This window comes from Xenopus laevis, chromosome 4L (assembly GCF_017654675.1).
Source record: "Xenopus laevis strain J_2021 chromosome 4L, Xenopus_laevis_v10.1, whole genome shotgun sequence".
NCBI classification, from domain to species: domain Eukaryota; kingdom Metazoa; phylum Chordata; class Amphibia; order Anura; family Pipidae; genus Xenopus; species Xenopus laevis.
The window spans coordinates 9,717,970-9,732,734 of record NC_054377.1 but is presented as its reverse complement, the minus strand read 5'-3'; the positions used below and the strand labels follow the sequence as shown (position 1 = coordinate 9,732,734).

General features: G+C 45.5%; 1 protein-coding gene and 1 long non-coding RNA gene across 6 annotated transcripts in view; one reads left to right on the top strand and one right to left on the bottom strand.

The window, feature by feature from the left end:
- The window catches only part of creb3l1.L (cAMP responsive element binding protein 3-like 1 L homeolog), a 31,342-nt gene extending 21,022 nt beyond the window's left edge, over nucleotides 1–10,320 (top strand). Inside the window, exons 3-12 of one of the 2 annotated variants that reach the window (XM_018257344.2) lie at nucleotides 733–884; nucleotides 1,347–1,422; nucleotides 3,390–3,547; nucleotides 3,825–3,974; nucleotides 4,683–4,741; nucleotides 5,366–5,434; nucleotides 6,221–6,320; nucleotides 7,345–7,471; nucleotides 7,616–7,817; nucleotides 9,678–10,320. In XM_018257344.2, coding sequence (XP_018112833.1) covers nucleotides 733–884; nucleotides 1,347–1,422; nucleotides 3,390–3,547; nucleotides 3,825–3,974; nucleotides 4,683–4,741; nucleotides 5,366–5,434; nucleotides 6,221–6,320; nucleotides 7,345–7,471; nucleotides 7,616–7,817; nucleotides 9,678–9,702 — 1,118 coding nt within the window. In that variant the 3' untranslated portion in view covers nucleotides 9,703–10,320. Of the gene's footprint in view, nucleotides 1–732; nucleotides 885–1,346; nucleotides 1,423–3,389; nucleotides 3,548–3,824; nucleotides 3,975–4,682; nucleotides 4,742–5,365; nucleotides 5,435–6,220; nucleotides 6,321–7,344; nucleotides 7,818–9,677 lie in introns of both variants that reach the window. The other variant, XM_041589804.1, reaches the window with a different exon arrangement.
- Nucleotides 1–14,765, bottom strand: part of LOC121402924 — a 53,273-nt gene that overhangs the window by 13,055 nt on the left and 25,453 nt on the right. For 3 of the 4 annotated variants that reach the window (XR_005966863.1, XR_005966865.1, XR_005966862.1), the window contains exon 3: nucleotides 6,728–7,770. The exons of the other annotated variant lie outside the window; for it this stretch is intronic. This is a non-coding gene — a long non-coding RNA (uncharacterized LOC121402924). Of the gene's footprint in view, nucleotides 1–6,727; nucleotides 7,771–14,765 lie in introns of those variants that run through there. 4 annotated transcript variants of the gene reach the window in all.

Below are 14,765 nucleotides of genomic sequence, written 5' to 3'. Positions count from 1 at the left end.
AGTGTCTGTAGGTTGGAATGGAAGAAAGAGCTTGGACCTGAGTGTCTGTAGGTTGGAGTGGAAAAGAGATCATGGACCTGAGTGTCTGTAGGTTGGAGTGGAAGAAAGAGCTTGGACCTGAGTGTCTATAGTTTGGAGTGGAACAAAGAGCTTGGACCTGAGTGTCTGTAGGTTGGAGTGGAAAAGAGATCATGGACCTGAGTGTCTGTAGGTTGGAGTGGAACAAAGAGCTTGGACCTGAGTGTCTGTAGGTTGGAGTGGAAAAGAGATCATGGACCTGAGTGTCTGTAGGTTGGAGTGGAAGAAAGAGCTTGGACCTGAGTGTCTGTAGGCTGGAGTGGAAAAGAGATCATGGACCTGAGTGTCTGTAGGTTGGAGTGGAACAAAGAGCTTGGACCTGAGTGTCTGTAGGTTGGAGTGGAACAAAGAGCTTGGACCTGAGTGTCTGTAGGTTGGAGTGAAACAAAGAGCTTGGACCTGCTCAGTTCCATCAGTCAATGTGACATGAGCGAGAGAACTGAGCAGACAAGCGTCAAGAGATACTGCCTGTATCAGTCACTTAAAGCTTTTAGCATTCTGTGTGGTCACTTGTAGGACAGCAAGGGCCATTCCCACGACACAATTAAGTGGTTGACCCTTTTCAGACTGACATACGAGATTGTAGCCAAGTGTGATGCTCTGCAAATTCCCCAGAAGGCTCAATACATAACTATCTCTCTTTTCACCCCTCAGAGCCCCCGAGCAGTGGAGTCTGGGCCCTGGAACACGAGATCTGTTCCCTACTGGTCAAACAGGAACACGGTGTAACTGCACAAACCAACGCTGCGCACTGCAGCACCGCACTAGAACAAGCCCAGGGCTACATGGGCCCCCAAGACGAGGAGGTGGGTGACTGCTAATTTGGTAGTGGTGCAGAAGGGATAACTCTCTCCCCCAGACATCTGCGAGACTCCCAGCAATCGCTTTCATATGGGCTTTGTTGCAGTCAGTGTGTGTGTTACACGTGTGTGTGTGTTACACGTGTGTGTGTATTACAGCCCCATTGCCAGTGTGTAATGTCTGCAAGCAGTGTATTCTCCCATAGCTTTGGGTTGCAGTTGGTCTGCTTAAGAACTGACCTCTGTATCATTGCACCTGTATGTGACTTTCCTTTATATTCTGTTTGGCCTCTGTGTGTAGGCCTGGAAAAAGTAAAGAAGTCGCCCATAGAAAGGCCATAATTGGGGGGTTAGTGTGTCTAATAATGAAGTGGGGTGTCAGCAATACGTATGTACTGTTGGCTCTTACGTGATAACCCCCGTCTCTGAGTATCTGAATTTACTCTCGATTGTTTTGCTGTGTTGCAGAATGTGCCCAGGACATCGATCCCACATATAAAAGCTGAACCGGGGGTGCCGCATAGCTTCATAAATATACCAGCAGGTGGGTCAGAAGCGTTTACTTACTGTGTAACTGCCTTGTAACTATCCCTGTCTGTTACAGGATTCCTCCTACCTGTAACCGCCTGTACTTCTATTCTTACTGCCCGCCACTATCCCTGCTTTATTACAGGCCCCTCCCCCTGTAACTGCCTGTACTTCTATTCTAACTGCCCGCCACTATCTCTGCTTTATTACAGGCCCCTCCCCCTGTAACTGCCTGTACTTCTATTCTAACTGCCCACCACTATCTCTGCTTTATTACAGGCCCCTCCCCCTGTAACTGCCTGTACTTCTATTCTAACTGCCTGCCACTATCCCTGCTTATTATATCCTGCTTTTTACAGGCCCCTCCCCCTGTAACTGCCTGTACTTTTTATTCTAACTGCCCGCCACTATCTCTGCTTTATTACAGGCCCCTCCCCCTGTAACTGCCTGTACTTCTATTCTAACTGCCCGCCACTATCTCTGCTTTATTACAGGCCCCTCCCCCTGTAACTGCCTGTACTTCTATTCTAACTGCCCGCCACTATCTCTGCTTTATTACAGGCCCCTCCCCCTGTAACTGCCTGTACTTCTATTCTAACTGCCTGCCACTATCCCTGCTTACTATATCCTGCTTTTTACAGGCCCCTCCCCCTGTAACTGCCTGTACTTCTATTCTAACTGCCCGCCACTATCTCTGCTTTATTACAGGCCCCTCCCCCTGTAACTGCCTGTACTTCTATTCTAACTGCCTGCCACTATCCCTGCTTATTACAGGCTCCTACCCCTGTAACTGGCTGTACCTATCTCTGCTCTATTGCAGGTTCCTTACCATTCTAACTGCCTGCCACTATCCCTGTTTATTATTCCCTGCTTATTATAGCCCCTCCCCCTGTAACTGCCGGTACCTATCTCTGCTCTATTAGAGCACCCATTCTATCATAACCAGTGCTGTTTTAAGGCCTTGGGCAAAGATTAGGATTTCCACCTACCGGCCTTCCTTTATATTTTGATTTTTTCCCTTTCAATAACATTGGGCTCAAGCATCATTTTTACTAGTCAGGCCGGTAAAACACTGGCCAGGTGGCAACCTTAGCACAGATCCATATTTCAGGCTCCTCTTATCCTGCCACATAGGATAACATTTTTGGTCACACCACTAAATACCACACGCATTTTACCAAAACATAACCCAGACGTGTCAGTATAATCACTACAGAATATGGTGATGATGAGCATATTAACCCTGTCCATGCCAGTGTAATCACTGCAGAAAATGAATAATCAGCATATTAAAGCCAGTATAAATGTTACAGAGACTGGATCATCAGCATATTAACCCACAACCAGTATAATCACTGTAGAAATGGCCAATGAGCACTCCATTATTCCTAGAAAATTCCCTGCAAATAAGATCACTTATAAAATTAGTTACATTTAAAAAAAAAAAAAAAAATTAAATATGCCCCTTTTGGCCATTCAATAAAGTGGGCCAGATTGTAATTGGCTGTGCTATATTACAGGTCCCTCCCCCTGTTATTGCCTTTAATTCTCCCTGCTCCCATTTTAACTGCTGTCCTTTCTTCTTTTAAAGGACAAGTCAACTCAAGTTCACTGGGGGATGCCAATGTGTTAGGTATCACCCCCAGTGAATATAAGCACTTACCTTAGACCCCGCCCCCCAGGCCAGTGCTTCTATTTACTGAAAAGTGCACCAACCTGGGGTACTAACCCTTGAGCACCACCATCTATTGCGATGTGACATTGATCCTCTGTACAGAATTCACACTGGTGCTCAAGGGCTAGTACCACAGGTTGGTGCACTTTTCAGCCTAACAAATAGCGAATTTGAGTTGACTTGCCCTTTTATCATCATCGCAATACCTGTTTTGTGTCTAGATGAAAGTGCCACCTTAAAATGCCAGATCTGTGGGTTGCCCCAAGCTCCTTGAATTCTAAATACGTATTTTATGTTTTCTTTTCTAGATGTTTTAGGGATGATGCCTCTCACCCCACCGAGTAGTCACAGCAGTGACAGTGATGGCTCCCAGAGCCCCCGATCTCTTCCGCCCCCAAGCCCAGCCCGTGCTGTCCCACGTTCTTCTCATGCTATATCCTCATCACCCCTACTTACTGCACCCCATGTGAGTGTTCCTTGTGTAAGTCTCTGGGGTCAGGTCTGTGGGATGGATAATGGGGGACATAGTAACCCAGTGATGGCAAGTCACATGGGTCTCAGCCCAATAATCAGGATTTATCATGGATTTGGCTTATGGTACTGGAGATACCGTTGCCTATATTACTATAAAGGAAACTTGGTCACATATTGTACTCTCTCCTTAAGTTAAATATATTGGTGCAGTAAAGGAATGGTGACATAGAGAAGCTGTAATGGGTATTTTCCATTTTTTGGGTGAGTAGAAACTTCAAGGCACATCTGGGCCGTTGATGCTGACCGAGGAAGAGAGGAGAACCCTGGTGGCTGAGGGCTACCCCATTCCTACCAAACTGCCCCTTACGAAGACCGAAGAGAAGGCTCTCAAGAGAGTGAGAAGAAAGATCAAAAATAAGGTGAGTATAAGTCAGCATTGGAGTGGAGTGTATTAGGCCCACGAGGGCTGCCACCTCAAGGGCACCCCCCAACGACCCCAGTTGTGAGCTTCTCCAGGCACGATACCCAAGGTTCAAAAGGAGGCCCCAAGATGACATTTGTGGATTGTGAAAGCGGCAGGACTTGCAGGAAAATGGTTGGGGATTGAATGGATCGTGGGCAGCGTTTTTGACATAATTGGGGAGTGACCAGTAGTAACGTGGGGATCAAAAAAAATTCAACACTCATCTGCCCATCTGCTCCCCACCCCCACTTGACCCAAACCTGGCGGCAACTCCATTTATAGACCCATGCCCAACTGGCCAATCTCAGATGTCACGAAAGGGGGCATGAAAGACTCATTCCTATAATGGAGGCTACCAGAGTCAGGTCATAGGTGGGGAGAGTGGAAGAAGAACTCAACCCTCCCATGATCCTCATAATGTGTGTGGCTGTGCATGCAAGGGGCTTATTTTCTTTATTGGGGCCCCATTTTACTTGTTGGCAAGGCCCATCACACAGGGGGCCCAGGTGACCATTGGGTTTATAATTGGGGCTCCCAAGAGTGAAGGTCCTAACTTAGTTTTATGAGGCCCGTGATTACTTATGGTGGCAGTGGGGATGTGTAACTGGGTAGGCTTATTTTACTATAGTGGTTTTTACTCAACACTCTTTATCTTCCCATGTAGATCTCAGCCCAAGAGAGCCGAAGGAAAAAGAAGGAATATGTGGAGTGCTTGGAGAAAAAGTAAGTTGTGTTCCATTCGAGAAGATCCATTATCCCATTGCTTTTGTGCCATACTTGTCTTTTGCTGTTCAGAGTCAGGCTATGGCAGGGGGTTCCTGGGTCATTTAGTGAGAAGTTGTTAACTGCTATCATTTTGGGAGGACAAGATGCAAAGTTCAATAAATGAAGGAAACTTTCTGAAGCTAAGCCCAACTCTCCCACCCATAGGAGGAAACTTAGGAAAAAGTACTAAAAGATAAGCCATAGTCATATTCTGTAGCCTTCTCCTATTAGTAACTACTTGCTGAGATTCCAGGCTACCATGGTTACTAATAGGAGGAGGCTACAGACAAGACATGGAGGAAAGATGGAGGCACAAGGAAGAAGAGACATTACTGGGACTGAGAGTTTAGGTAGATTTTTAGGTAGAGAAGAGCTGAGGATCTACATGAAGGAGGATAGAAAGAATGAACAGAAGAAAGAGTTTTGATTGTATATAAAGGGACCTGGAGAGAAGTCAGAGAATGATAAAGGGGAAGGAGTATTTGAGGCTAGAGTAGGCCAGGTGAGGATACCTGCATTGGCTCACAGGGTGGCTTTTGAATGTTGGAATGTTGGGGATAATTGTGGTGCTTGTCCCTCTAGGGTGGAAAGCTTCACATCACAGAACAGTGAACTGTGGAAGAAAGTAGAAACCCTGGAGAACGCCAACAGGTAAGACGTAGAACATCGCGGAGAGTAGTAAACCAATCTCAGGTTCTTTGATCCCAAATCCGACCTGTTTTTTTGCCCATAAATATTTTGCTGGTCATTTGATGCCCTCCTACAACCCTAATGGAGTTCACTGGCACTACCTTCCTAAAATAGGTACAGGTATAGGGCCTATCACCCAGAATGCTCGGGACGGGGACCTGTGGTTTACCACATTAAGGATCTTTCCGTAATTTGGATCACCATACCTACTAGTCTACTAAACAACCATATAAACACAAAATTAACCCAAATGGATTGTTTTGCCTCCAATAAGGATTAATTATATTCTAGTTGGGATCAAGTACAAGGCACTATTCTATTGTTACAGAGAAAAAGGAATTCATTTTTAAAAATGTTTAATTATTTTGTTTATGGGAGATTATTCAGAGCTTTCTGGATAATGGGTTTTAGGGATAACTGATCTTCTACCTGTATATGTTGGGAAAATAAGTGGGATTAATAGAATAGTGGTAATCTAGCACCATCTGCTGTCAATAAAGGATATTTTCTATTTATCTATGTCTCACTCTCTGTCTCTGTCTCTCTCTGTCTCTATCTATCTATCTATCTATCTATCTATCTATCTATCTATCTATCTATCTATCTATCTATCTATCATTAGTGCCAGGTTACAGGTTGAGTATATGAGGCTCAGAAGACCATGGGGGCACAGCTATGCATTATATTTGCCATTTGTTATTAGAGAATATGCCCCTTTAACTCATTCCAATTTCATGCCACCCGCAGGTCCCTGCTGCAGCAGTTACAGAAGTTACAGGCGCTGGTGACAGGGAAGGTGCCCAGACCATGTAAACTGGCTGCCACCCAGACAAGCACCTGCCTAATGGTAAATCCTATGGCCACCAAGACCCTTGATTGAGTGTTTGTGTGACACAGACTCGGATATGAGGATGTGAGTGGGAGAGGAGATATACTGGTGATGGTGGGATGCCCTCTGCTGTGTGGCTATGAGACATTGTGTGCGTGAGATTGAGGAGACCAGTGGGATTATCTGCAGTGAGACCAGGTGAGAATCTTCTGTGAGCATGAAAACCATAGGAGACCTGTATGTCACATAGATGAGACTGTTTGAGTGACAGTAGACACAGAAAGATGGCCATACATAGAAGATCACTGGCTTCCAATTGGTCATAGAGAGGCGGACAATAGCTGATGACTTGGCTTCTCCTGATCCAGCCGGCAGATTATTGGTCAATGCATGGCACCAAAAGGACAGCCTAACACACTATCTCATCAGGTCTGAACCAAGAAAATTGCAAAATTCTCTCTCAGATGAGAACTTTATTGGGCTGTAGATGTGGTGGGCCCCCCCATGCGATCCATTCACTAATTCACAGATGGAGGACAATCCTGAGATAGCATATGGTGATGTTGAGACAGAGACCAATGTTGTGGGCCAAAGCCTGAGACCTTTTGAGGAACAGAGACACAATCCTCTGTGTGGAGTTTGATGGATCATGGAAACCAGTCTTGTCTGAACATGAGACAGATGGAGACTAATAGTTTGTGGGTGTGAGACAACTGGAGATCATTCTTGTGTTGATGAGAAACTGATGGAGGCCAATTCTGTGTCGGTGGGAGATAGATGGAGACCAGTCCTACATGGAGATAGAGGCTGACCAATCCTGTGCGTGGGTGAGACAAATGTAGACCAGATATGTGTGAGATGAAGACAAAATCTGTATGGATATGAGGCAGATGAAGACCAATCTTCTATGAGTGTGATATAGACTCAGACCAATCCTGGGTGGGCACCATATAGATGGAGACCAATTCTGTGGGTGTAACATACAGATGGAGACCAATTGTTTCCCACGTGTAACATTCTATGGAATGTCTCTTCCCTACAGGTGATGGTGCTGTGTTTTGTTCTTGCTTTTGGGTCCTTGATCCCTTCCTTTCCAGAATTTTCTTCAGGGTCCCAGACGGTGAAATCAGCTCCTCTGCTGACACCCGACCTATATACCCACAGCCTAAGTAAGTCTTTTACTTCTCTGCTGACTGTCCCCTGCATGTATTGTCTCCGGGAGGTTTGCTGGAGTTTGGGGAAGTGGCTGCTTCTTGTTTATAGACATTGGACCCGTTGGTGCCACTTGATGGTCTTTTCTGTTTGTTTTTCAGTCCGCTCCCGAAATCTCCTGTCCTATGATGAGGGGCCCGGGGCGATGGACGAAGGGCCCAATTCTGTTCTAGGGTTGCAGAAGACTGATTGGGTTCCAGATGCAGCATCTCTCAGCCAACACCCAGAGTACACCTCCCATGAGAGGGGCAAGTACCTGGGGGACAACCAGACAGATGGAAGATTAACGAGACAAGAAGAGGGGTGAGTAAGAAGCCAGTCATACAGTATAGTCGTATATTATATGGATCCTACAAGCTGGCTGAACCCCTATAGCATAGCACGTAGAGCCTATGGGTTCTAACTGATCCCCATAGCATAGCACGTAGATCCTGCAGGGTCTGATCAATCCCCATAGCAGATGTTGTAGATCCTGTGGGGTCTGACTGATCAATAATAAAATATTAAGGCTTTGGTAACCTCCAATTTCAAGTACAAATGATTTCACTGGAACTCAGGTCAAATTCAAGCAGGGACAAGCCCTCGCTGAGTTTATTTGCGAAGGTGCAACGTTTTGAGGGTAAACCCCTTTGTCAAGCATACAAATGGGCATGTGCATAGGCTAATAAACACCACCCAATATTGAAACAATTAACATTATTAGCATAATTAATTTTAACTGTTCACAGTCCAATGACCAAACTTATTGCAATTGGTCCAATTGTCAATAGGGATGCACCGAATCGGTATTTGGCCAGGATTCGGACATTTTCAGCAGGATTTGGCCAAATCCTTGTGCCTGGCCAAACCGAATCCTTAAAATCATGTGATTTTTCATCACAAAACAATGAAGTCAAATTTTTTCCCTCCCCCTCACTGATTTGCATATGCAAATTTGGGTTCGGACTTGGTTCGGTATTCGGCCGAATCTTTCACGAAGTGAATTCGGTGCATCCTTAATTGTTAATGCTCAAAAATACAAAATATCTAAAAGTGCAATGAAACAAAACCCCAATGTATCCATAAAATAAATGAAATGTCCAAAAAGAGAGTCTGTTAGAATTCCAATGTATACCAAGCATTTAAAGTAGTTTAAATTTGTCCGGATTTGCTTATTGTCCCATAGTGTCAATAATCACTTTTGTAATTTACATTCATTATTTATTTTTCTTTAATTCCAAGATATTAAGGGATACAAGTACTGTTAATATGAATGAATTGTGTTACAACAGCGCCACCTGCTGGTCATTTTCCCACCAGTCTGACCACCAAGTAGTCAAGGAAGTTGTCAGGAGAAAGAAAGAGGCTGCTCTGATGTTCTTCTGCTTAGGAAAGATTTGAGAAAGGTTTTCAATTATTTTCCTAAGCAGAAGAACATCAGAGCAGCCTCTTTCTTTCTCCTGACAACTTCCTTGACTACTTGGTGGTCAGACTGGTGGGAAAATGACCAGCAGGTGGCGCTGTTGTAACAAAATTCATTCATATTAACAGTACATGTATCCTTTAATATCTTGGAATAAAAAGAAAATAAATAATGAATGTAAATTGCAAAAGATCTTAGAATAGAACACGTCAATTTTATATTCATTTATTTTAAAGGTTTACTTATCCTTTCTTGGTTTCTGATTGATCCCCATAGCATAGCACATAGAATGGGTGCAAGATATTCTTTAGAAATCATATTTTTTTATTTAACAACTGAAGATTAACACATTAAATATTCTGGTTGGAGTGATGTGCAGGTCAAGATAAAAGTCAACAGACGCAGCACCCTATTTATAGACCCTGCTTCTATTTTACCCTCATCCAGAGTAAATGAACCAATTATATTACCCAGGCACAAAGCTGGCATTATCTGCTCCTGGGCTGCTCTCTTTCCCGTTGTCTGGGGAACTCAATACACAAGATATGCACCTTATGGCAGTAAGCCCAGGTCAGAGTGCAAGAAGCATTAGAGGGAGTATATCGTGTACCTCTCCCTGACCAAGGGAAAGAGAGCAGCCCAAAAACAGAGATGTATACCTATTTATTATTATTATTGGTGGTGAAGTGGATTAATTTACTTGGAGGGAGTTGCTAATGGAGCAAATGTAAGTCCCAAGACTTTCTTTTTTTTAATTACAGGGACAGAAGCGCAGATTTTTTGTAGGGTCGGTCCGAGGGAGAGGAATCCAGAGCTGACAATAGGGAAGAGTGAAGAACCGCAGGGTGATTGACTGTGAACTTATGAGAAACTGCCCCCCCCCCAGCACAGACCTCAGTCCATCTGTCTCTGCAAAGCCACAACATGACACCGAGGAGGAATCGCGTCCCCAGCCTCCGAGAGAAAAGACTCAAATAGCAGCGTCTCAGCACGGAGCTGGCACAAGTGCCCATCTTGTTCCCAAACTGTCAGCGCATTGAGCATAGAGGCTTCAACCGCTTCTGCCTAATCTGCTTATAATTAGCATTCCTCTTGGCCAACCCTTTCACTGCCAGACAGAACTATGATGCCTCGATGGCTCTACTGGGTTTTTTATTCTTCCGCCAACCAAGGACTTCTTCTGCCAGCCCTATTGCCCATCAGCCTGGGACCCTCACACGACCTCTGCGCCCCCTCCCCAACGTTCATTGGTTCCTTGTACAGAACACTCCCGGATTTCTGGAGAAGACGACGATAGTTAGTGCAAGCTTTATCTCACAGATTTATCTGCTCCTTACTCTCCTCTCCTCTTTGTGCCTGCTTCAGTCAAGCAAAATTAAAAGAGAAAAAAAAATTGCATTATCAGCGAAGTCTCACGTGTGTCTCACTGGTGTCAGGGTGTGGCCAGGTCCGGCGAGTACTGGGTCAGAGCAGGGCTTTACTTATCCTATTCACCCTTATATTAGCAGTATAGTATGTACATGGTCTCTGTAGTAGCAGTGGGATAATAGTCTCTGGGAAGGGAGTGTGACTGTGGGATAGCAGGTATAGTAGGGAAAGATGGTGCCTATAGTAACAGTGGATAATAGTCTCTGGGAAGGGAGTGTGACTGTGGGAGAGCAGGTATAGTAGGGAGAGATGGTGCCTATAGTAACAGTGGATAATAGTCTCTGGGAAGGGAGTGTGACTGTGGGATAACAGGTATAGTAGGGAGAGATGGTGCCTATAGTAACAGTGGATAATAGTCTCTGGGAAGGGAGTGTGACTGTGGGATAGCAGGTATAGTAGGGAGAGATGGTGCCTATAGTAACAGTGGATAATAGTCTCTGGGAAGGGAGTGTGACTGTGGGATAGCAGGTATAGTAGGGAGAGATGGTGCCTATAGTAACAGTGGGATAATAGTCTCTGGGAAGGGAGTGTGACTGTGGGATAGCAGGTATAGTAGGGAGAGATGGTGCCTATAGTAACAGTGGATAATAGTCTCTGGGAAGGGAGTGTGACTGTGGGATAGCAGGTATAGTAGGGAGAGATGGTGCCTATAGTAACAGTGGATAATAGTCTCTGGGAAGGGAGTGTGACTGTGGGAGAGCAGGTATAGTAGGGAGAGATGGTGCCTATAGTAACAGTGGATAATAGTCTCTGGGAAGGGAGTGTGACTGTGGGATAACAGGTATAGTAGGGAGAGATGGTGCCTATAGTAACAGTGGATAATAGTCTCTGGGAAGGGAGTGTGACTGTGGGATAGCAGGTATAGTAGGGAAAGATGGTGCCTATAGTAACAGTGGATAATAGTCTCTGGGAAGGGAGTGTGACTGTGGGAGAGCAGGTATAGTAGGGAGAGATGGTGCCTATAGTAACAGTGGATAATAGTCTCTGGGAAGGGAGTGTGACTGTGGGATAACAGGTATAGTAGGGAGAGATGGTGCCTATAGTAACAGTGGATAATAGTCTCTGGGAAGGGAGTGTGACTGTGGGATAGCAGGTATAGTAGGGAGAGATGGTGCCTATAGTAACAGTGGATAATAGTCTCTGGGAAGGGAGTGTGACTGTGGGATAGCAGGTATAGTAGGGAGAGATGGTGCCTATAGTAACAGTGGGATAATAGTCTCTGGGAAGGGAGTGTGACTGTGGGATAGCAGGTATAGTAGGGAGAGATGGTGCCTATAGTAACAGTGGATAATAGTCTCTGGGAAGGGAGTGTGACTGTGGGATAGCAGGTATAGTAGGGAGAGATGGTGCCTATAGTAACAGTGGGATAATAGTCTCTGGGAAGGGAGTGTGACTGTGGGATAGCAGGTATAGTAGGGAGAGATGGTGCCTATAGTAACAGTGGGATAATAGTCTCTGGGAAGGGAGTGTGACTGTGGGATAGCAGGTATAGTAGGGAGAGATGGTGCCTATAGTAACAGTGGGATAATAGTCTCTGGGAAGGGAGTGTGACTGTGAGATAGCAGGTATAGTAGGGAGAGATGGTGCCTATAGTAACAGTGGATAGTAGTCTCTGGGAAGGGAGTGAGACTGTGGGATAGCAGGTATAGTAGGGACAGATGGTGCCTATAGTAACAGTGGATAATAGTCTCTGGGAAGGAAGTGTGACTGTGGGATAGCAGGTATAGTAGGGAGAGATGGTGCCTATAGTAACAGTGGATAATAGTCTCTGGGAAGGGAGTGTGACTGTGGGATAGCAGGTATAGTAGGGAGAGATGGTGTCTATAGTAACAGTGGATAATAGTCTCTGGGAAGGGAGTGTGACTGTGGGATAGCAGGTATAGTAGGGAGAGATGGTGCCTATAGTAACAGTGGATAATAGTCTCTGGGAAGGGAGTGTGACTGTGGGATAGCAGGTATAGTAGGGAGAGATGGTGTCTATAGTAACAGTGGATAATAGTCTCTGGGAAGGGAGTGTGACTGTGGGATAGCAGGTATAGTAGGGAGAGATGGTGCCTATAGTAACAGTGGATAATAGTCTCTGGGAAGGGAGTGTGACTGGGATAGCAGGTATAGTAGGGAGAGATGATGCCTATAGTAACAGTGGATAATAGTCTCTGGGAAGGGAGTGTGACTGTGGGATAGCAGGTATAGTAGGGAGAGATGGTGTCTATAGTAAAAGTGGGATAATAATCTCTGGGAAGGGAGTGTGACTGTGGGATAGCAGGTATAGTAGGGAGAGATGGTGTCTATAGTAACAGTGGGATAATAGTCTCTGGGAAGGGAGTGTGACTGTGGGATAGCAGGTATAGTAGGGAGAGATCGTGCCTATAGTAACAGTGGATAATAGTCTCTGGGAAGGGAGTGTGACTGTGGGATAGCAGGTATAGTAGGGAGAGATGGTGTCTATAGTAACAGTGGATAATTTTCTCTGGGAAGGGAGTGTGACTGTGGAATAGCAGGTATAGTAGGGAGAGATGGTGCCTATAGTAACAGTGGATAATAGTCTCTGGGAAGGGAGTGTGACTGGGATAGCAGGTATAGTAGGGAGAGATGGTGCCTATAGTAACAGTGGATAATAGTCTCTGGGAAGGGAGTGTGACTGTGGGATAGCAGGTATAGTAGGGAGAGATGGTGTCTATAGTAACAGTGGGATAATAGTCTCTGGGAAGGGAGTGTGACTGTGGGATAGCAGGTATAGTAGGGAGAGATGGTGTCTATAGTAACAGTGGGTAATATTCTCTGGGAAGGGAGTGTGACTGTGGGATAGCAGGTATAGTAGGGAGAGATGGTGTCTATAGTAACAGTGGGATAATAGTCTCTGGGAAGGGAGTGTGACTGTGGGATAGCAGGTATAGTAGGGAGAGATGTTGCCTATAGTAACAGAGGGATAATAGTCTCTGGGAAGGGAGTGTGACTGAGGGATAGCAGGTATAGTAGGGAGAGATGGTGCCTATAGTAACAGTGGGATAATAGTCTCTGGGAAGGGAGTGTGACTGTGGGATAGCAGGTATAGTAGGGAGAGATGGTGTCTATAGTAACAGTGGGTAATATTCTCTGGGAAGGGAGTGTGACTGTGGGATAGCAGGTATAGTAGGGAGAGATGGTGTCTATAGTAACAGTGGGATAATAGTCTCTGGGAAGGGAGTGTGACTGTGGGATAGCAGGTATAGTAGGGAGAGATGTTGCCTATAGTAACAGAGGGATAATAGTCTCTGGGAAGGGAGTGTGACTGAGGGATAGCAGGTATAGTAGGGAGAGATGGTGCCTATAGTAACAGTGGGATAATAGTCTCTGGGAAGGGAGTGTGACTGTGGCATAGCAGGTATAGTAGGGAGAGATGGTGCCTATAGTAACAGTGAGATAATAGTCTCTGGGAAGGGAGTGTGACTGTGGGATAGCAGGTATAGTAGGGAGAGATGGTGTCTATAGTAACAGTGGATAATAGTCTCTGGGAAGGGAGTGTGACTGTGGGATAGCAGGTATAGTAGGGAGAGATGGTGTCTTTAGTAACAGTGGATAATAGTCTCTGGGAAGGGAGTGTGACTGTGGGATAGCAGGTATAGTAGGGAGAGATGGTGCCTATAGTAACAGTGGGATAATAGTCTCTGGGAAGGGAGTGTGACTGTGGGATAGCAGGTATAGTAGGGAGAGATGGTGCCTATAGTAACAGTGGGATAATAGTCTCTGGGAAGGGAGTGTGACTGTGGGATAGCAGGTATAGTAGGGAGAGATGGTGCCTATAGTAACAGTGGACAATAGTCTCTGGGAAGGGAGTGTGACTGTGGGATAGCAGGTATAGTAGGGAGAGATGGTGTCTATAGTAACAGTGGGATAATAGTCTCTGGGAAGGGAGTGTGACTGTGGGATAGCAGGTATAGTAGGGAGAGATGGTGTCTATAGTAACAGTGGGTAATATTCTCTGGGAAGGGAGTGTGACTGTGGGATAGCAGGTATAGTAGGGAGAGATGGTGTCTATAGTAACAGTGGATAATAGTCTCTGGGAAGGGAGTGTGACTGTGGGATAGCAGGTATAGTAGGGGGAGATGGTGCCTATAGTAACAGTGGATAATAGTCTCTGGGAAGGGAGTGTGACTGTGGGATAGCAGGTATAGTAGGGAGAGATGGTGCCTATAGTAACAGTGGGATAATAGTCTCTGGGAAGGGAGTGTGACTGTGGGATAGCAGGTATAGTAGGGAGAGATGGTGCCTATAGTAACAGTGGGATAATAGTCTCTGGGAAGGGAGTGTGACTGTGGGATAGCAGGTATAGTAGGGAGAGATGGTGCCTATAGTAACAGTGGGATAATAGTCTCTGGGAAGGGAGTGTGACTGTGGGATAGCAGGTATAGTAGGGAGAGATGGTGTCTATAGTAACAGTG